The following is a 24,088-nucleotide window of genomic DNA, read 5'->3' on the forward strand; positions in this document are numbered from 1 at the left end:
GGCAGAAATTTCACGTAAATACAACAGACAGTAGAATTATACAAGCACTAAGAGAAACAGCTGTCCACGGGGGTTACCCGTTTCCCTGTTTCTCCCAGTTTCCCTCCAAGTAACACATACCAGTTATATACCTTTTCGGAATATGTAGGACGCGCAAAGGGCACGAACACACAGGATATGGATATGGAATAGCACGGAATGATATGGAATAGAATTCCGCCGTGGGTATATCGCTGCAGCTTTCACATACACGCGTATGTGTTGTGTATACGTATGTAACGTACCGTTACGTACATACATACATTCGTATAAAACTTGGAGGAAGGTTAGCTAGCTCGATGACCGGCTGAGACTAAAAGCTCCGGTAATACGCAACGGGATATATTTAGGAGTTTCTTTTTCTATTCGAAGCATTGCCGCTGCTGTCATACAATACCGGCTCAGCTTAGCCTTGCTTTTCATCGCTTCGCTCTGCGATACGAGGTAAAAAATTACAAAAAAAAAAAAAAAAAGAAAAGAAAAAGATAATTTGAAAAAAAAATTACTCGTAACCGACTAGCTTGATCTATTAGCGACGGTTTAATCGTCTGAAGAAGTAACTTCTTTTTTTTCTTTTCACCTGATTCTATCTAATTACAATCCTGTATATTTCTTCGATCAGGTTTCAACCGATCTGACGTTCTCTAATTGCGGATCTACAGTTGAATCTAAAAATTTAGAAAAACGTATGAAATCAGATTTTAAATAATTCCGGTTTCAATCGGTCGAATAGAATTGTTTTGCTTTTGAATCTGAGATCGAATTTCCGATTTCGAGTGGCGAGAAAGGATGGCGGACAAGAGTAATAACGGGTGAGTTGATCGAAAGGAATTGAAATCATGTCGGTTCATATCATTCCAATCATAAATTCGGTCGAGCTTTCGCACATTCCAGATATTATACGACTCTGAGTCATCTCGGAGTAGTCAAATGTTTATGCATAATTTACTACACGAGTCCGACTCGTGAAACTTCTAAATGAAAAAACGAAACACTCGCTAGACCTCAAAGTCTTCATGGTCGCTGCAGAAGTAGATTACACTTTTGGTATATTGTCGAAAATTGCTTATCGCATGGATATTACCTATTTTACACTTCCGACACTTCGTACAATATCTTCGAAGCACCCTATAACTACCCAAAAGATTCTCGGGACACCGAGGCACTTACGTGTCGTATAGTTTTGAAAGAGGAAGAAAAAACGGAGAAACAATCCGCCCTGCAGGACTTGCGTGTGGGTATGATATACATATATGACGTGGTATAATATATTAAAACGAACGTAGGTAGTAATGTGGGCGTGGTCGTTTTTTTTTACTTTATCTTTATTCTCATCATCTGAGTTGTAGGAATTTCTTTCTTTTCTCGACTCTTCTTCGATAATTTCTCAGTTTACAACCGACTGACCTCAAGGTGATTCGGAGGTCGCCGTGTGCGATCTCCCGCCCCAAAGTGACTGAAAAAGTGAAGAGAAAAAGATGGGAAAAGAGAGAGAGAGAGAGAAAAAAAAGTAAGGAAAAGCGAATTACGAGGCTTACGGGATTGACTCGAATTCGTACGAATATGACGCGAAAGTTTTTCCAAGCCCGAATACGATCGTCATCCTCGCGTCTCAAAAATACAGGGGGAACAACGGAATAAATTAAAAGTCGGAGCGGGAGAAAATTGATTTTCCCGATACGATCGTCGGATCGGAACAAGTGGGACGATATTCACCGTCGTACGCGCGTGATGTGCGGTACAAATAATAATCACCGCGGAATATGAACGAGAGGAAACGAATATTATTACACCGTCGAACATTCGACCCGTGGCGGATTCACGCCTGGCACGGGGAGATTATTCATTAAATATTGTATGATCTATGTACGGATACGTTATTTATTCCCGTATGTGTATTGAGATGAGTGTATCATACATCACACGTACACCAAGTCCGGACGAGCGGATTGATCGGTTGACAGCGTGTCCATCTAATCGGCTTGGTAATTGTCAAGGGTTACGTAAATATCCCCATACGTACCTATACGCGTACGCCTCTGTACCACCGATATGGTCAAAGAGCTTTGCAGTCAAAAGGTCATATATTAATAATAATGCGCTGTGGCCATTAATATTTACGTATAATATCTGCTGTATAAATCTATTAACGTCCTCATCGTCGTCGTCCCCGCATCGATCGCGATCTATATTAGGAAAGGGACGAGATGTTATGAATTCGAAATCAAATTTAGAAAAAAAATATCCCTGTATTTTCAAAATTATCATATCGAAGGGATAAATAATACGTGACTTAAAAATTTTTATATCCCATTGAGCGAGAGTCGAATTCAGCGAGTTTCGTCGACACAGGCGTGTGGAGACGACGAGAGAGGAAAAAGACTCGCCAAAATCTGCGATAAGAAAAAAGGGAAAGAAAAAAGAGCTGGAGTGTAGGGAATATAGTAAAACTACGGAGAGTATTTTCGTAGGAAAAGTACGTGCGGATGACCTATTTCGAACGCAACCCAGTGCTGGAGATATTTTGGAGTAGATTCGTACCGCTCCCGTCTCTCCACCCCGCCGCTCCTTTCTGCTAATAGTTATAGGATTTTTCAGCACATCTTTTTCCCGTCCGTATATATTTTCACCTAATCTTATCGTTAATTTTGACTTTTCACTCGGTGTACGTTAACTATACGTCTGGTTATCCGATGTCGTGGTGAGTGTTGGTATCCAAGTTTTTTTTTTTTTTAATTATCTTATGTACTTCGTTCGGTGCGAACTGGAATAAAAATCAAAGAATGGAAAGGATTCGCATCCTTCACAACTGAGAGGGAGAACGTAATTTGATTGGTATGAATTTCTTACTCGCGACAGAATTTTCCCGTTCAGATTATATTTGTAATTTCGTTCAGCGAGATCTTTATTCTTCTGAAAGTTTTTCGTGAAACTTGCAGTTTAAGTGCAAACGAAAAAAAAAAAGGAGAAAAATAAAATTACGAACGGAGAAAGGAAGACGGATAGACGGATAGATCTGGTGAGAGAGAGTTGCATGGCTACGAGGAAAATTAGCATCGGAATTCGTTCCTCCCACGCGCACCGCTGCGATATAATGTAACGTAATATTACATAGGATGGTAGCTGCAAACTCACTTCGTATAACTTCCCCCGCGCGTTGCGGTTATCCAGAATTTTAACCATTTCCACGTATAACTATACAGATACACGAGATTTTATAAGGAGTACAGCTGTATCCCTAGGGGTAATTTAAAATCTCCAGGAAAATGAATTTCTCCGTTATACTACGATAGGTTATCTTATTAACTCAGGTTGGATTAGCATGCTTCAGAATCTTGATGAAACGAATCCTTCCGTTCTACTGTGTCAAGTTTGGATAGACGATCGCATCGGGTCGAAGCAAGAATTCGACGGAATCCGGGTTGGAGTTTCGATAAAATAAATCCTATCGGTGCGCCGTTGAGTCGGATTATAATAGTTTGGAATTTCGAAGAAGACAAAGCGCCATTCCGTCATAGCGATTTCGATCCATACCGCCCTCCCCACAGGTATGCCGTTTAACGCGATGTCGTTCAATTTTGTTCGGACATCGAGTTTCCATACGCTCTGCATTTATATTGTAGATTCACAGACCTAATCCGTAATTCAGATGTTCCAGTTGTCCTATTACGCAAAGCCGGCTGCTCGTTTAATATACGATCCTATCGCAGCGATTTCTAGCAAATTTGAAAGTCGTTACTTTAAGTCAACGTCTTTCTCCGTCGTTTCCTCTCTTTTTTTTCTCTTCCGCTCCCTCCTCCCTGTTCCGCAGCAGCGGTGGAGATTCTTGATTTTTCGCTTATTTATCCCTCGCACATCAAGGGAGGAAAGAGAAAGTCGAAGAAGATAAAAAGGATATATTCTACCCAGGTTTTTTCTCGTCTTTTTTCGCGGTTTCTCTCTTCTTATTTGTTTGTAGACAATGACAAATCGCTTTGCAGCGGAGTGACGATCTGTGTCTTTGGATAGGGAAAAAGAAATGAGAAGCGCAAGGGGAAAAAATTGACATTTTTCCGTCAAACAGCCTTCGGCAATAAGAGCGCATTCATTCAGACCGATTTTAGTGTGAATCGAGTCGGCATAACGGGAAAGTTGCACGATTCTAACTCGAAAAATTTCTAACGAGACCGACGATAGACTTTCTTCCACCTCGTTCGCTGGTAATCGTTAATTCTTCAAAATCTTTGATAACGCGCGAAAAACCAAAAAGGATCTAGAAAAATTGTAGAAAAAGCTTCGAGGTTCCCCTTTCGGTTTCTAATCTTCAAAGGTCGGTGATATTGAGCTCGGTTGAGTGCGACGGTCGCGATAGAATCATCGTTATTCAATATCGTAGAATAATTATACGTATAAGGCCCGACTAAAATTTTTACGAATTTTCAGCCGATCGTTAATCATTTTGAGAGACGATGAATGTAGGTAATTATAATGACCTCGAGGCATTTCCATTATTGGGCTACGAATGACTGTCGTGAGTTTCATTATCCGTGAAATCAGACCCCTGCGTTCTTCTCTTTGTTGGACTGTAACTTGTCGAAATTCAATTCTTCTCGAGGTCCAGCGAAAGGGACCTGAAGAAAAAAAGAAAATGATTGGGGGAAAAAAAAAGAAAACGGTTGGCAAGTGTCGCCCTGCGATGCGGGGGTCGGGAAACTAACGGGATCGAAAGATTCATCGAACAGCTGGTATCCCATGAAATAAAAAAACAAACAACGACAAAAAGCGTGAATTTTTGAAAATTCTTCTTCGGTTCAATCCCAGTATAGTTCGTACAGGTATCGCGTAAGAGGTCTGCTGATCACGCGAAAGAAGCGATTCGAGGATTTGAAAACGGCACAAAACGACGCTAAAATAAACCGAAGAAAGCAGAGATGTTCGTGTTACTGAAGGGGTAGACTGGAATCGGGGAATCCTAATTACCGTATAATCTACATCCGAAAGATATTCCATTGGTTAATTTCCGCTTATAGCCTCGTCACAATTATACGTCAAAAAGGTGCTCTCGGCGCAAAACGTCTTTTACGTATCTACACTAATTAAAACGTCTCACCAAAACAGTTCAACCTGAACTGTACAGCGACGTGATAAGTATAGAAATTGGGAAATTTTCTCCTCGAAACAATAGCAACTCCCCTCCACCCCGTCCGCCATTCTTCAGATCACTGTTTTCAGTGCAGATGTAATTAACCATTACTCGACATCGTGGCATTAAATCCGCCCTCTCATCAACTCGAGGAATTACGTTACACCTTCATCGCCCGATCCATAAAATCATTTACGGGATTTTTCATGGGCCACAACGCTAGGCCCGAAGTCGAACTGAAAAATGAAGATGGTAGATACGCGGCGTCATATTGAGACGAAAAATCCAAAGTGACCTTCAGCCTCACGGGTGACAACTGTTGGAAACGTACCATGATTTACTCGAAATTATTCCTTTCCTCGGAAATGGAGAAAAGACTTGTGCGCGATACGAAAATTTTCGCGCTCCACGGGGCCTTTTTTGCTGGGAAGTAAATTTTGCCGCGGACACCCGCTGACCTCGATACAGCCCATCGAAGGTTGAATGATTGTCTAATCCGGGTGAGCCGATATATAAAGCTCTAGCAAGTCCCTCGGTAGCCATTATTTTCGTAGCTGCCGGGCATTTAGCCCTGCGGAGGTGTGCTAACGCCATAAAGACTCGACGTACGGAACCCTATATGGGATGAAGTTGTTACCGTAGAGCCAAGTTGCCTACCGGGTACACGTATGTAGCGATAATTTAGAGATGCAGGTTCGGGGTTGGTATTGCACGGCTGCTACCGGCGATATAAACAGATACCGTATCGGAGAGCGATGAATTTGAGAATCGCTCGGCTTTCCTGGCTCACCTGTACGTTGGGTATACTTCCAACGGTTGAGATCACGCGCGAGGTTTGGACCCGTGCGGATATAGGTAGCGTTCGAATACCGCCCTATACTCCCTTAGGTATCAATTAAGGATGAAGGGAGACGTATTAACGGGAACAGCCTTTTTCCGCTTTTCAAGAACCTTTATTCAACGCTCATTAAGGAAAACGAGATATCGTGTACGTCGTTAACCTTAACCTCTTACAATTTTAGCTGCTAAATGCCTTATAAAATGCAGACGCGTTTTCAATTTGTACCGCGCCAAGATCTTTCACCCCCCTTCGTTATTATCACAGACGAACAATTGAAGGGGTTGTGATGATTTTATTTCGTTAGTTCGTTAGATACATTATGCGATAAGAGTACAAGGAACGCTGCGAAAAAAATGAAAAAGTAATCGAAAATTCATCAATTCGGTAGAATTTCATATGCATCGGATCGAATTTTCAAAGACGAACTCCTTCTTTGAAATTCACGCGGCTAAAAATTTTACTTTCGAATAATTATCGACAGAAAAGCGAAACAATGAGAGACAAAAAAAAAAGGATCAATTTTTCAAGTCTTTCGTTTGCCACGACTAGCGCTGACCTGATTATCTTGGTTGAAAATTAAACTGCACGTAAGAAATTCACGAGGAAAAATCACTCGACTGCAGCGATTAGCCTGCAGCATCACCGGCAGTTCAACAAAGTTATAAAGCGGAAAAAGTACGGCTACACTAATTTGAATATAAATTAGTTATAATTTTCAAACATAGCTTTCGTGAGCTGCACGTCGTGCAAATTTTATGCAGCTGTATAGTTTCTACTTTTTTTTTTTTTTAATACGCATGTATGCATATGTAGTCTCTTCTTATCGAAATTATTTCCGGGTCAAAAAATTCGCCTCAATTTATACGTGCTCGTGCGACAAAAAGAGAGCACGTACATCGATCGTTGATATTTCACGTTGATCCATATCCAGAGAATGTAAGGTCAGATTTTGGTGCAGAGGTCGACCGTCAACTTTACGAAACGATATAAATTTTATCACCCAATTTCGTCTCGATCTCTGTATAACCGAACGTCTTATTCACCTTTAAAAATACAGATAAAATAGTATGAAAAAAAGATACATATAGAAGAAATAAATGAATTCTCGTACAAGATTTTACGGTCTGCCATCTTTTTAATTTCAATCTCATCGTCACGCACGTGATTTATAATCGTAATTTTTCTCTCACGTTTTGTTTCAGGCAAAGCCGTTCCTTTCGTTGAATTGACCGTCGCCCACGCCTCCGTTCTCACTATCCTTGCTATAAGTTTCGAACGTTACTATGCGATTTGCGAACCACTGAGAGCTGGGTAAGTTTTTTACGAATATCTTTCATCTCGAGTCTCGACGATATTTTTTCAATTTTTTCAATCGAACAGAAATGGCGCAGGCTGTGCACCGCTTCCGCAAATATTCAACGGCGTCAACGTTTTACGAGTGTAACAAATCCACGCTCAATTATCGCGTTATATTTTTCTCGGAAATTCGAAAAACCACCTCTCGAAAGTCTTCACATTTTCTATGATTCCTGTCGAACCGCAAATGATTTACGATTTCTCTCTACTGACTACGCGCGAAAATCGTACCGGCTAGACAAGACGAATAAATATTTGAGATCCAAACGTTGGTTTGAAACGCTTTCAAATTGCCACCGTAAACTACGGGAACTTCAAAGGCACGACGAAGCACTTCGTATACTTATAACTTTGTATTTGGCCCTTGAAGAGTGACGAATCTCGATTAATTAGATTTTTCCTCCTTTCTCTCTCATTTCCGATATCAAACTTCGAAATTTACGCGATTGATATTTCCACATCGATTATTAATCTTTCAGGTACGTCTGCACGAAAGCGAGGGCTACCGGTCTCTGTTTTTTGGCCTGGGCTGCGGCAGCGCTTTGTACAAGGTAATTCATTTTTTCCAACTTTTTCTAGTCCTTTGTTTCCTATCGCGATTTTTTCTCAACAAGATAAACAAGCATGGCTTTGCTTCGTTCTTTAATTTAGTCAACTGCATGAATATTGCTGAAATTACGCCTGTCTATAATTTTTGCCTGCATATTCGCGCCATAAACATTAGGGTGGGTTGAAAAAAATTTGTTTTTTTTATTTTTTTAGCATGGGGGCAGAATTGTTACCTTATAAAGAAAGAAAATTTTTAAATGTGGAAAAAATATTTTACTTGATACTTTGAGGTAGCCCACTCGTTTTTTGAATCAATAATTAATCAAGTGGGGTACTTCCAGCAGGAAATTTTTTTTTTTTGGTAAAAAATCATAGAAAATATCCAAAAATCGTCGATTGTGATTATTTTTTACTCGTTCACTGTTCAACATTTTTTTCCTATTATTTTTGTAATTCAAGTATAAAATAAAAAAATGACATGCTCTTTTTTGACTTAAAATTCAAGTTGAGTAAAAAACAAAGAATTCGTAGACGAATCAGAGTAATTCGTCGCAATCCATGCATGGGTCGAAATATTCGAATTTCTCGGTCTACGAGGGAGCTAAAGTGGAGTCAGGTAGCCACGGGCACGCGGTTTGTTTTGAGGCGTCACCTCTGCTCAGCCCCGAAGGTGACGTCTCACAACAAAGCGCTACGCTACTGGCTACCTAACTCCAGCAAAGCTCGGGTTTGCTGGTGAATTGAGAAATTCGAATATTTCGACCCATGCATGGATTGCGACGAATCAAAGTGGGTCTATGACTAAAACCAATCGATATGTCTTATAATTTTTTTGCTCCCAAAATCGAATAATTCATAATTACTCGATCGATTGCATGGGTAGATGATTTTGGCTTTCAGATTTGGATTCCTGAGCTGATTATACGTAAAATTACTTTCGAAAAAACAAAAAAAAATTCGATTTTTGAGCAAAAAATAAATCACTTTTTTAATTGGGTTCAATATGCTTTTCTGACGTATTTTGACCTCAAAAACTCGAATCTGAAATAAAAATCGGTCTATCTCTAAAATTGACCGAGTTATCGCCAATTATCAGCTTTTTGGGGTCAAAAATAAAAATTTGATTTTTTAATCTATCTTATCGTAATTCGAGCTCAGGAATCCGAATCCGCAAGAAAAATCGATTTATCTGCAAAAATGACCGAGTTATCCTCATTTTTTCGCATTTTTTGGTACAAATTTGAGGATATCTCGAAGGGAAAAAATCGTAGCTCAATTTGGACAACGGATTCGTGTTCCTGAAGTCAAAATACATAAGAAAAGTGCCATACAATCAATTTTAAAAAATAAAAATTTTTGGCCAAAATTTGAGATTTTTCCAAGGTGTACCCCTTACGATTTTTTCAAATTTTGACCAAAAATTTTTATTTTTTAAAATTGATTGTATGGCACTTTTCTTATGTATTTTGACTTCAGGAACACGAATCCGTTGTCCAAATTGAGCTACGATTTTTTCCCTTCGAGATATCTTCGAATTTATGCCAAAAATCGCGAAAAAATGGGGATAACTCGGTCATTTTTTAAGATAGATCAATTTTTCTTCCGGATTCGGATTCCTGAGCTCAAATTACATCAAGATAGACTAAAAAATCAATTTCTTATTTTTGACCCCAAAAAGCTGAAAATTGGCGATAACTCGGTCAATTTCCGAGATAGATCAATTCTTCTTCCGGATTCGGATTCCTGAGGTCAAAATACGTAAGAAAAGTGTAATACAATAAAATTTTAAAGTACTCCACTTTCGGCCCAAAAATCGAATTTTTTTTCGGCTTTTCAAGAGTAATCTCACGTGTAATTAGCTCAGGAAACCAAATTTGAATGCCAAAATTATCTACTCATGCAATCGATCGATTAATCATCAATTATTCGCCGTTGGGAGCAGAAAAATTATCAGACATATCGATTGGTTTCAGTCGTATACTCACTTTGATGCGTCACAATTCCTGCATGGGTCGAAATATTCGAATTTCTCAATTCACCAGCGAACCCGAGCTTTGCTGGAGTCAGGTAGCCACGAGCGAGGGGGTTTGTTGTGGGGCGTCACCTCTGCTCAGCCCCCAAGGTGATGTCTCACAACAAAGCGCTACGCTGCTGGCTACGCTGACTCCAGCAAAGCTCGGGTTCGCTGGTGAATTGAGAAATTCGAATATTTCGACGCATGCATGGCTATGATTTTCGACAAAAAACAACATTTTGTCAACCCACCATAATATACATATACCATACGACGATGATATAAGAATCGTCATTCTCTTTTTCGTTCTTCTTCATCGTGATATGTGAGCAGTGATATTACAAAAAAAAATAAAAATCGTGTCGTAAACGAAGACAAAAAACCATAGGATGATGGATGTATGCTTTAAATTCTCAAAAATTATCTCAGGAAGAAAAAAATTAACGAAAGGATAATTGAAGCTTAGAGAAAGATTCTTTCGAGGCCGAAATGCGAGAATTCTTGATGCAGTTCACACAATACATACATCGAAATGTGTCTGCGGTGGAATTTTTGATTCTATTTGAATTTTGAGTGCAAGATATGAACTAGCCTCAAGGTATTTCATCGTGGTTAAAATGCATGAACTATTAAAGCTAAATATAAGCTCGAAAAATTGGGATATTATTTCATTGGAATCCGCAGCGAGGGGTTCCGGAAGGGTTATAAACTTGATGAAAATTGGCAACATAGTTAACTGCGGATTTTTCTTTCAATCAAATTTCAAAGCTCAACTCTGAAAAACTGATTGGACAATGTAAATTGCACACGTAATGTGTGTACTTTGGTTCAAAAATGTGCCAAACTAAGAAAGGATGAGAAAAACTGATTTATCGCGTACTTGTTGGAAGAAAAGTTTCTTCTTATTTTCTTCCCCGTCAAAAAAATGAGCTCCATATAATTTTCTGGTTTGAAATTCTCGCAGCTTTCCTCGTATAAGCTTTTGTAAATCCCGTTTTGATCATATGATCCGGGGATTTATTATCAGCTTTCAAAGCTGTACGATATATGCATCATATCGTACCTACCCTACTCTTAAAGTTCGAAAATCCCCTGTTACTCTATCCCACCAATTATGCCCAAGAAATAATAACTACAATATTGATAATAATAATGACGACAATCCAGACGACCTCGAAACGAGCTTTCCAATAATTCGCTGCGTTGAGGTCAAAAACAAAAAGGAGAAAATCCGAGAATTTTCGCGCTGGAAATTTTCGTGACACAGGAAACTAGTTTTCGTTCTTATTTCTCCTCGGTTCTTTCGATAACGAAACGACCGTGAGATCTGACCTTGTCTTACGTTACAACATTAATGTAATTATATTCCGTTTGAAATTAGTTCGTTCTTCGGGGTTGAATTAGCATCTGGTACACGATGGACGTGCCGAAAAGGGTTGCGGCGTGACGCGCAAGTTGCGTGAAAAGTTACGCTTTATTTTTCTTTCGCCCCTCTCACTTTTCTTCGTCTGTACTTCATCTTGTTATTTTTATCACTCGATTCCACAGTTGCATACGCACCTTTGGACAGATTGTGAAATTCATGGGGGAGGAATGAGATACAAAATGAAAATGCATATCGCGGTTTTTGAACGTAATTTTGGATCAATTCTTTTTTTATTCATACAATGGACCTACAGTCGTAAGGTCAGATGAACTTGAATATTTTTATGATACGAAATAACCTGAAAAATGGAATTGATCTCCGCGCTTTTATCCATCCGATGATGTGATATCTGCAAATTCAGCGTTTTGCAAACGAGATACTTGACGATTTATTGCTCTGTGTTATACTGACGAATGTCCGAGTGGAGTAAAATAAAAAATCACAGTTGATGAATATTTAAAATTTCTCAGGACGGGAAAATTAGATGTTCTTTATTCTGTCCTCCAAGAGGACATAATTTTGTGCCCTACCTGGAACTGCAAACTAGGATACTATCTTTATAATCATCTAGCTAATTTTCGTTTCTTTTAATCGTTGCAAAATTTCCCGTTGCAGGTGTGTAACTCATAATTTATAGACGTGGAATTTAACCACATCCATATCTGCGGGAGGGTTCTGGTTTATCGCAAGTTAAATTTAAGTTGTAAACTCGAGTTGATATCTATGTGACCTAAGGGTCTATCCCTTCGTTAGTATATCAAGTCTTGGTTAAGTCCACTTGAAATTTGGGTGGACTTCTCGGTGAGAAACAGGCTGCTGTCTCTGCAGGACCTGCCTTATCGGATTTTCTCAGATTATAACTGTAATGTTGTTTCGCGGCCATTCGAAAGCGAGAATAAAAAAACGTAAGACCAAAAATTCTGTCCAAATTTTACAAGAATCATTCAAAATGGGAACAGTTTTTTGTAAATATTTTTTGGAGTGCCCGAAAAAAAAGTAACTATACTGAATTATCGTCTCATAGACAAAGTGAGATACTATGGCTACATGTACGCGGCATGGCTACCTGGATAAGATACGGATTACACGTGACGTCGATGATAAACTTCGTGACAAGTGCCTGCGAAGCATTTTTTCATTATGTCTTTTTTTGGGCTTTTGCATCGTTGACAAAATCGTCGTCCTTAGGTATGCAAATGAACATGCTGCAGAGAACCGTGGCTACGTTTTAACAGTTTTCTTTTGTTTACGACAGTTTTATTTGTACCCTGAGGGCAAAAGGCCGAAAAGAAGGGTAGCCAAAAAAAAAAAGGAAAAAGAGAAATTGTGAGCGTTAGAACCTGGTCGAGTTGACGTCGAATACCCCCTACACATACAGTCCCTTCTGGTATATCGAATTTTTTGTTTAATGGCACTACGGTTTCCTATATAGTTCCGTGTATACGTGTACATAATATACCATCTTATATACATCGTATGTCGCGGTTGTCCCTAGGGTGCATTGTGGGGGCGTGGCAACTTATACCCTGCACGGTATAAAAAAAAAAGAAAAAAAAAGGGAAAAGAAAAAAGATGAAAAAAAGGCCATCGTGTGGCAAATGGCAAGTGCCAAGTGTTTTCCCGTGATATTCTTCTTTTCTTGCAACGATCCAATCGCCAAAACCGTTTATACTAAACCACGAGAGAATAAAACAAAAAAGTTTGCAAGAAAAACGCGTAATCGATTTTCGGAGTAATGTTACGATGCGGTACGTATCATAAAAATACGGAGAGACAAAAGAGTGCAGTTTTTTTTTCGTCGATATTTTCTTCTGCACTTTGGCGATAAGAAGCGTCGACGTTTTCTGGCATGGCTCTCGCATTTGTACTCACTTTATTTTTTGTCGAGAGTGCAACGTACGTACCTATCGTCAGATTTTGAAAGAGTCCCGAAATTCTATATTTTCTGTATTTCGCAGACTGAAATCAAAAAAAAAAAATAGTCTTCATACTTCACCTTCCTTCCCCTCGATTTATCTTCCTGTACAATTTGGTGAAAAAAAAAAACGGCAATACTATTCTTGCAACGTATACTGCAGCTATATTACCTCGAAATTCGACACTTTGCACGCATTTAAAGTTTGTGGAAAAGAATGGATCGAGAGAAAACACTCGCTGAGGTGTTACGTTTCAATTCCACTTTGGATCGCGCGACCTCGCGACGTTAGCGAATGATATAGAGAAGGACTTTGTCAGTTTCTGGATTACAAAATCCCATCTGTTTTCCATCGATCATTTTCGAGAAAAATAAGACTTTTTACTTTTTTCTTCATCGCGATGTCAGAGATCGGCTCAATCCGAGTCTATTTTTGGATAAATTTTGACAACGACAAATGCGTAGCCATATCAACCGTGTTCCGAACGCGCTGTCTTTTTTCCTCAGCTGCTTTCATTTTGTCGTTGCAAGATCGTGATAAATTATAACTCTCGATTATTCACCGCTACGCAGGTATCACGTCCCGATCTATTCGAATCTTCACATAAATTCCGCACCGTTCGCATAATTTTTGCACATAAAATACCGTCGCAGCGCATATCAATCGATGCATATATCAGGTATTACATAAATTTTGACGTTTATTGGGTTAAATCCGGCGTAATTAATGTTTCCCCTCATCTCGCGGTAACTTTGGTAAAAAATTCTGAAACTTTTTCCTTCCTCCCTAGCTTATCTTTTTCATTTTTTTTCTTTTTTTTTCGGGTTCGAATCCTATCGGCATAGGCGGCACACCTATACAACGGCCGTTCGCGAATCTCTTACGGGGTCATTATCGACTCGCACATCAATCATCCGTCCATATCATTGATTATATTATATGAAATTTTATATAACTTTTATATTAATGGTCTTTTCATTGACTACCTTATGACGCGCGTTAGTCAAAAGCAAACAAAGGAGCAGCGTATTTTAATATTACGTAGACACGTACATCGTGCATATAATCAATCCTTAGACGATCGTAATTCTTCAGTCATTTGTAAAACACACTTCACTTGTTTTCCAAAGTGAATTTATAATACCCCGAATAACTATCGGCCGCATATTAAATTCACATCCGATTTATCCATCGCGATAGGAAGTGAAAAATGGTTGAGAGAATAAAGTAGGGGGAAAAAGTTTTGGTATTCACCTACAACTTATTGCTCGGATTGAAAATTGAAATTTTATTTTCTTATATCCGTATAATCGGGGCGGTGACCCGTACACCGCGTTATCGAACCACAAGTCGTATCGCCGAAACTCTTTCCTCCGTTATGCTCGGCTCTAAAGTTAATTCGCGATCTCACGAAATCGAGTTCACCGAATATAATTGGTAGTTAACTTCAACAGCGGACCCTCCCATTAAATCTGATTACCGCATCATCTCGCCTCAACGTCGTACGTGATTACCCATCGTCCGTCCCTTCGTACCTTATATTCGTAGTACAGGCAGAAATATTTGTTTTATCCATAACCGGCCCGACCCGCATCCACCCGATGTCGGGAACGATCGAATTCGGACGACCGTGTCGAAGGATTGAATAAAAACTGCATTCTCCGAAGAAATTATCAGATCGCGATAACGTTGATCGGAGTAGTTCTCCGAACTCGTTAAAACTTCCTTAACACGATAAGCTGTGCGTAAGCGCGATCCCTTGATCGATCATCGATCGTTATTACCCTCCGACTATCTTACCCGAACCGTGACACTCGATTAACATCCAGATACAAACGCAATACATCATGCAGAATATTATCCGATCAGTGCGAATCCTCCGGCGGATTCGACAGGTATATCGGCCCGGTATAGTTCCATGCAGAAATGGATCAAGCGGTCGTTCCCTCGATATCCGAGCTTTCATATATATCACCGTTTAGGGATCTCGAAATCGCTGACGCGTCATACGCGTACATCATTCGCGTCCATCGCTATGCACCGTGTACGTACGTACATTCGTCGATCAGTTCCACACAGTTTGCACACTCCTCGACTAGATGAATCCTATTGCTTGACACCGTTTCTCATGCGTCCGTTAGAAAATTCACATTTTCTCTACGTATCCGCTGGTGGCCGCAAAAAAATAAAATTCATGGTGATAACAATACCGATAATGGTGATAAGGTTATCGACAATATCGGTGAATATGGTAAATAGATTTCCATTTCGGGTGTGAATAACTAATGATTTCGCAGGCTTTCATTGCGCAGCTATGTGTCTTGCACCTGTAATGATCCTCAGCTTTTTTTAACTACTTATTTATTTGTTCTACTTCATTTATCTTGATTTTTCCGTTTCATTCTCCTACAATTTTCTCGTCTATCTCATTCAAGACTATAATCTGCAACCGACTGTTACGCCTGATGAATAACTTTTCTATGAAATATACATATAATATTCTTCCTTTTCTCAACTGATCGGAATAGCTATCCGATTGAAATGAAAATAATAATTTCCTGCTCGTTGGTTGCAGTTTGACATCTTAATGAATAATTGCGTATTAACACGATTGATGAGAGAAAATAATAGCACACAACGTAGTCAGTAGATAATTTTTCGAATGACACTATATGGATAAATATCTATATGGACTAAAATGAGAAGAGAAAAAAATCATCAGTTTCTAAATATTTTCTTTGTGAATTTGTTATCGATTATAATTTGTTTCTTTAGTTTAACGAATAGTTGCCAAAAGAAATGAGAATCTTGGTGTACGAAATGAATACATGTTTCTGCAAATATTGAAATAAAATAAAAGTAACGAAAGAGAAACTGAATAAAAATTTCTCGCTAGAGAAAGAACGAAATAAATTAACTGGTCCCGCCGTTATGCTGCAATTCGAAAAATTGTACAAAAACTAAAGTGAACGTCTGGGAAATTTCAAGATTTAAAAATCATCGTCGCGCACACATCGGTGAAATTCGATGCGGACAAACCGATATCGTTTTAAGTGGACAATTGAAAAGAAAAAATACCAACGATAAACTTAATGAAAAAATTGAACTGCAGCCAACCAAAATAGCAATTCAAAACGAAATTTTTACGTAATTATGAATCTTTCTTCGCTAATATTATTATATATCTTATGTACTCTTTTCTCTTTTGCTATGGAACGAAAAACCGCCTATACATATTTCAATCCTTTCCATGTACCTGTACATACACGCTCGTCACTATACCGTATATAATTGCTGGTTATGTAATCTATTTTTGGAAAAAGCAAAAACTGTCTAAAAATAATTTCACCGACGTAGAATTAAAAGGAATAAATTAACAAATAAAATACGTGAAGAAAAGAAAGAACGATATAAAGAAGTGCTTTCTTTTTTGGTTGATTGCAGTCCAATACTCTGGGTCTCCCAGTATCAAAAGTTCGATACGATGTCGTCGAACGAAACAACAGAAACAACAACATCAACAACAGCAGCAACGTCGTCGTCGACAACAAAATTTGGTGCATCGTCAACGTCGTTGAGCCACGAAGAATCGTCCGTGGCAATTTGTCTGACGCCAGTAACATCGAATGCTCAAATAGCGTTTTTTCTTGTCCTGAACATATTGTTTTTTGTTTTACCATTGTTAATATTGTTAGGCCTTTATTCCGTGATAGTTAGACATTTAATTCAAGATTCGACGACGACCTCGAGTAATTCTTGCGAAAGATATCACGTCAGGGCCAGAAGACAAGTGGTGCTGATGCTTTTGACGGTGGTATTCAGCTTTTTCATTTGTTTGGCGCCATTCCGATTACTGACGGTTTACGTCGTCCTAGCTCCGTCCGGATGGATGACGGATCTCGGACCGGAAACTTATTACAATCTCTTATACTTCAGCAGGATCATGTTTTATCTGAATAGTGCCATAAATCCCATACTTTACAATCTCATGAGCAGCAGATTTAGAATTGGTTTTTTAAAATTATGCGGCTTAAGAACTGCGAGAAGTTTGGAAAGAGGTACTTTCAGAAGCACCGTCACCACCAGTAGACTGTCAAGGAGAGCCATGCGAAAAGAGCCGCATCAGGAAAATTTTGTTTAGTATTGGCTCGTTCGTTTTATGAGTATCTATCCAACTTTCTATACCTTTTTCATTTTTCTTTAATTACTTTTAGTGAAAATTTTTTGAGCCTTTCTTTCTCACCAGGCCAATTCATAACATTGGAATTTGTCATTTCTCGATGAACAACGTGTCAGAATATTTGGTTCCGTAAAAATATTGCCTATATTCCGCTCTTATTTATTTATCCTGGGCGTGTTTTTTCTCTCTTGTATTCGAGTATGCTTTCGGGCGAAGATAGTGATTAAAAATCCACAGAGGCTCCAACAACTAAGAAGAACGGCGATGTTGGCACAAATGAATAAATTAGCACCGTGTCAAAATTTGCGCTAATACAGAACAAAAAGACAAACAAAAATTAACAAATAAACAAACGAACCGTTTCGAAATCGCTGAAATAATTTGACCATAGTTTCGTTTAAAATTGAGACATTGATCAATAACGATATCTATGCCACGTAGGTTTCAATTTGATGTTAACAGAATTCTAGAATTTCACTAATTTTTTACAATATCCTAAACAATAACCTAGTCGAAACAATGTATATTATTATACACCTTATCTATTTCCGTTCCTTAATTTTCCTAATTTTATAGTTACTATAAAAATATAATATCTAATGAAAATCTAGGCTTCAAGTGTGGGCGAATATTTTTTTATTCAATTTTTTTGTTACGATGATTGTTGTAAAAATTAAACATGTATGTATACATATGTATACATATATATGTATAATGATAATTATAATAGCTGATTTGAATTTCGTTCTGATGAAATATCATATTTTTACCCGCACACGCCTAAATGTTACGCCTTGACCTTTGCGAGAGAAGAAGAAAAAACAAAATTAAATTAAAACTGCAAAAAAAAAATTTCTCTCGAATCTCACACTTGAGTTGAACGCTTTTGCGACGTATTAAATTATAAATGATTAACATTATCGGTAATAATAATATTAATAGCAATTATAGAAGCATATTACTTTATATCTATGGCGGATACATCGCACGTAACAACGATGATCACGAGTATACGAATTATTTAGATAATAATTAAGTTGATATAACTGCGATTTACTGTCACATCGCGAGACTCTACATACTATACGCTGCAGTTGTGATACAGTGAGAGCAAATGCTAAAGGTTGGGGGGGAGGGGGGGGAAGACCAAAAAAAAAAAGAATCAATTTATGCTTTTTGCCAAGTATTTATTATACGCTACATGAGTATTACACGCATAATTTTGCAAAGTTTCTAACATAATATTACGTAGGAGATACTACAAGAATCCTGCCAATTATTCTTCATGAATCGATTCTAGCTTAATGATCTTAATTGAAACAATATACACATAGGTATACGTATACGAATTTACAAACTGCATTTTTTTTCCTGAAACAATGTCGGTATTTAGGTTTTACGTCTGTAACATCAATGATAATTTGATCATTAATACAACGCACCAATGAAAAAGAAGAACAATAATTAGGAGTTCACCGTCAAAGGAAATTCAAAGAAACTTACAGTATTATTGTCACAATAATTAAACGGTAAACTAAAGTACGTTAATTTAATTAGTATGTCGTGTATTATTACATTTATACTTATTATTATAAAGCACGTAAAATAATTCGCAAATATTGCAATACGGATATGGATATGTACACATAAATATACATATTATATGTAGTTGCAATTGATATCATCTCTTTATAAATCATTACAACCCACAATAAACGATTCCTGACGAGAAACATGTGCATGTGAAAAAGTGAATACACCCTCTAGTTGTAATTTGCCTTTACAATTAGAGAAGATCTCGAGAAAGTCAATGTTATAATCACGAATTCTCCGAGTGCAATGTGGCGGCTGCTTTATAAATGTGATATAATTTTTCTGTCGACAGCCCGAGTATCCTGATGTCAAATTATCACATGGAGGAATACGTCGACGGGTCGATGGTACCGGTGTGTCAAATACAATCGAATAAAACGTGGACGGATGCATTCTTCGTGACAACAATAATAGTATTCTTCTTCTTACCGTTATTCATATTGATAGTATTGTACACGATAATAGCGCGTCATCTGATGGCGAATCCAACAATAAGTCGTGGTCCAGCGAATAACTTATTGAAATATCGTAAGCAAGTTGTGTTGATGCTGGGTACGGTCGTACTCAGTTTTTTCGTATGTTTATTGCCATTTAGAGCGTTAACCTTATGGATAATATGCGTTTCCCAGGAATCGATGCTTCACCTTGGTTTCGAAAGATATTACAGTATTTTATATTTTTGTAGGGTAATGTTATACTTGAATTCGGCCGTTAATCCGATTCTGTATAATTTAATGTCGACTAAATTTCGCGAAGGTTTTCTGAGACTGTGCGGTTTGGGTAAAAACAAAAAGAAACAACCGGGAAGGACCGGCACCTATACGACCGGATCGACGAACTGCAGCACCAACCAATCCTCCGATTTTTGGCGGAGACACAGCAGCAACAAAAGCTGCAGCGTTAAAGTCCCCGGTACGCCGGTTGAAAAACAAATGAAATTACCGCTCCTTTCCTCCGTTACGGATATTGGAATTATTAAGAAAAAACAAGAAAGTTACGTCTAATAATTTTCCCTCTTTCTTCCTCTCCCTATTCTTTTTTATTCAAACAAACGATACGGAGAAAATTGAGACTCGACCGAGACTCCTTTCCTTTCACGTTTTATGCACAGAGAAAAGATATTCTCAAAAATTTATGGTACTGTAATAATTGTTCGATATTGCACTACATGACATTATTTGCAGTGCCGTCGTTTGAATGATGAAAAAACAATGAATGAACGAATGACCAAAACAATGGATGAAAAATATTGACAAAAATTATGCTATTGGCTCCCATCATTACCGAATGACTAGGTAGTTAAATTCAAACTAATTAAAAATCATTGATAAATTCATATGCATATAATTTTCATCTATATAAAAGGGGCCAGAAAAATATAACATAAAATGTCTGATCAGCTATATGAATTGTAACGAATCAATTACTCGTTTGATTGTTTATGATCCGACATTGAAGATCGTGCGTTTTTAATTGTAAATATTAGTCACGATCATAATTACGGTAATAGGTGATAGTATGAAAAAGAAAAAATTGATCGAGCCCAAATAATGACATTAATACTGTAATTGGAATTGTATATTATTATTAAGTTCAAAATCCTGAATCTGTATGTCGAGAAAAACGAGAAGAAACAGAATTATTATTATAATGATCAAAGAGAAGAATTAACGGAAAAACAAATAAGACAACTTATCAAAGTCCATATGCTCGTCTATACGTACGATATGATATGTTATGTATGATATAATCAATTTTCAAGTAATTTTGGGATCAAAGGCAAAAATCGAAATTGAAAATCATCAGCATTGTCGTTGTATGTTATACTACATATTACGTGTGGTAATAATATGAATATGCTATCGCAAACAAAGAGAAAGAAAAAATCATCATCGTTGTATCACAATATCATATAAAATATATGTAATCGACATCGTGATAATAATTGTATGATTGTCATTCTCTTCTTCGTCATTACTAATCGGTGTACATGGATCATTGATGATGATCATTATTATTATTACAGTTCACTCATTGTCAGACTATAAGTATCATGTATGCACGTACAACTACTATAGTTTTTAATAAATGCAAGACTGGTAGTGATTGCAAAAATTAACGAGATAAAGAAAAAATTGGAGGAATTTATTCATTGTTGTTAGTATTATCATTATGATTATCACTATCAGCCCTTGATGGTATAAAATTTCATTATATGAAATTATGGAGGATAGGAGAAACGCGTTAATTTTTCTCTCGTTTTTGTTCAAAAAATTAAATTGAATGATTCGTTATTTTAATAAATAATCTAGTCAGTTACATAAGATACAAATAATGATACCGCACTACTGTAAATTTAGGAAAATAGGAGTCCGCGTTGCTCATTACGAAGCAATAGAATTTATTTTGTTCCCTGAATAGATTTTTTAATGAGTTGACTAATAATAAGTGCAGCTAGAAACATTCAGCTCGCCCGAATGAGCATCATTGTATCCCGTTACATGAACACTTCAAATTGACAGTTAGAAAAAGACGTTAAAAATAAAAGAGTTGAATAAAACTGACGTAGGTTAGTTTTATAACCGCACCGACGGTGAAATCAAACAAAAATTTATCACATTCATGTATTTGATGGATACAAAGAAAAATAATCAATTTGGAAATAATTATTGGTAACTGCGATTTATCGAATGATTTTCATTATACATATTTTCTATGATATATATCTATCGCGGACAACAAGTATATATACATAAAATGATAATTGTTCTATGTAACACCATCTGTATAAGAGATGCTTAAAAAAAGAGGAGTAAAAATCACACACTTGTATATATGTACGCTGCATATGCATATTAGTCTGTAGGTGAGAGGTCAGAAATATATCTTCGATAATTATAATGAATAAAATATAGTATATCGATAATGAAAAAAGTACACAATTATTTTAATATATGTATATGATTATTAATGTATAGTAAACGTTTAAGAATTGGTGTAAATATTTTGTAAAAAAAAACCAAAAAAACAAAAAAAAAGGATGTAACTAATAAAATATTTATATATGTATATATGTAACATATGATATGGAAAATAACGAATTTTTGAAAGACTATCATTGCTCCTCATCGACATCCCTCTGCAGTTTGTCTTACTTCAAGGATTCGTGTAAGATATTTCGAGAAAGAGGGCTGCTGAAATAAAATGAAAATTCATGGCCAACCTCAACAGTCGTTGCAGCCTGAACCAAGAAAAGTAGAAGTAATCAGTTCGGAAACAGGTGGATTATTCGTCGGAGTTTTCCGTGGAGTGTGAATTTTCTCGTTTCGCGAGTGAATCTAGAAAGTATTTCGAGACCATTCTTCATTTATCTGCGTGAATCAGATCGCAGTGGCGAGTGATGCGCCGGATTACGGGCAAAGCAATACTCTCGATATTCTTTTTTTGACGTACGTTAAAAAGTGTCAAAGCTTCCTGTGGTTCAATTTACTCTAGCTGACCTTTTTGCATGAAAGGAAAAATTACCTAATTACAATTATTTCAACAAAAGTTTACTTATTGTTGCTTCTCAAAAATTTAGTGATATTAGCGATGAATTTACATTCCATCGGGACTAGGAAATCTGCTTTTTTTAATTTTCCAAAAAAAAAACCCACTTTTTGGAATATCCCGACGCGATCTTGTGATTGGAAAATCTGATTTTATAAGTCTTTTCCCGTAAGGAAAAGCGAAGAAAGAAAAACAACGACCTGTGCAAGGTATCGAGAATATCGAATTATCGAATCCAAGTGTTTTTAAAAATTCGGACTCTGATAACCAACCGACGGTCGTTTATTATTTTTGAACCAGAAGGGATTCCCGAAATGTACCGGATAACATGAAAATTTAGTCCCTAAAATACGAATTCATTCCGTGTTAAAAGAATAGCAGCATCTAGCGACGTAAACGTTTAATTAGTACCAGCGTTGAGAGTCAATTTACTCTCGAAAGTACTAGATCATCACTTTACCAAGCCACGGTAATTAATTTAAAAGGTGTTTTTTTTATCGGGACTTTACGAACATCACGGGTTACCATCGGTAGTCAAGAATGGAAAATTATTTACCTTGTCTGTGTTTCCGAAAACCCTCGGTTGATGGAAAACAAAAAAACAATTTCAGATTTGTACCAGGCGTCGGTAATCCCCAAAAGTTGCCGAAGAGGGGCGCTTTAATTTTTTAGCGCAATGAGCATCCTGAAATTTTGAATTAAGAGAATGAAAAGAAAAGCTAACAGTCCCAACGTCCGACAATTGCTGAGGTTGATCTTGACTATTTGAGAAGATGCTTGCGTATCGAAAGAAAAATGATTCGCTCGTTCGTTTGTCATATTTCATTAAACGCAATCGAATAATTAGGAGTCTCATTAATTCATAGAACGTGGGCATAAGAGGGTAAGTGATTGTTATTCCTTTTTTGTCGTTGTTTTTCAGAGTTTTCCATGTATCAAGCTTTTTATTACCCTAATCTGATGGCGTTAACAAGAATTTTCTCGTCACACTATCGGCTTATATGGTTAATTTATATGCAAGAATACTGTAATAAAAATCGACTTAGGCTTCACTGCCCCGTGAACAAACACAATCTCAATTCTCGCCTATTCTATATAGTCACGCTAAATGTACGCGCACGTTTACACGCATAAAGAATACGTATCGGTTACCCACCCCTTTGGATGTCGGCGTGTCGCTAAAAGTTTAATCAAACTCAGATTAGCTCGGGTCTGCCGGAGCCAGAACCCAGAAGCCAGGAGCCATGATCGCGGGGTTGCGAGCCAAGTTTTATTAAACGCAAGTTGATTAGGGGGATGAAACATCCCTTTCTCCCTTCAATTTTCTTTCAATGATTTCACAACGGCATTTCTATATCATACGATTATTCTCTCCGCCCTTCTGTTTGTTTAAAAGAAAAAAAAATACATTTCTATTTCTTTGATGTCGGAACCGTCGGATTTCGTAGGAAATTATGACGTTCCGATGTCTGTAGGTAGAACGACGGTACGTGTGCGAACATT

General features: G+C 37.5%; 1 protein-coding gene across 4 annotated transcripts in view; it reads left to right on the forward strand.

Moving 5' to 3' along the window:
- The window catches only part of LOC105686922 (thyrotropin-releasing hormone receptor), a 48,598-nt gene extending 26,462 nt beyond the window's left edge, over positions 1-22,136 (forward strand). For 3 of the 4 annotated variants that reach the window (XM_048651617.1, XM_012402193.3, XM_048651616.1), the window contains exons 5-7: positions 7,205-7,313; positions 7,838-7,909; positions 19,329-22,136. In XM_048651617.1, the coding sequence (XP_048507574.1) occupies positions 7,205-7,313; positions 7,838-7,909; positions 19,329-20,040 (893 nt within the window). In that variant the 3' untranslated portion in view covers positions 20,041-22,136. Of the gene's footprint in view, positions 1-7,204; positions 7,314-7,837; positions 7,910-16,707; positions 19,303-19,328 lie in introns of those variants that run through there. The other variant, XM_012402195.2, reaches the window with a different exon arrangement.
- The last annotated feature ends 1,952 nt before the right edge of the window (positions 22,137-24,088 follow it).

This window comes from Athalia rosae, chromosome 3 (genome assembly GCF_917208135.1).
Source record: "Athalia rosae chromosome 3, iyAthRosa1.1, whole genome shotgun sequence".
Classification (NCBI taxonomy): Eukaryota; Metazoa; Arthropoda; class Insecta; order Hymenoptera; family Athaliidae; genus Athalia; species Athalia rosae.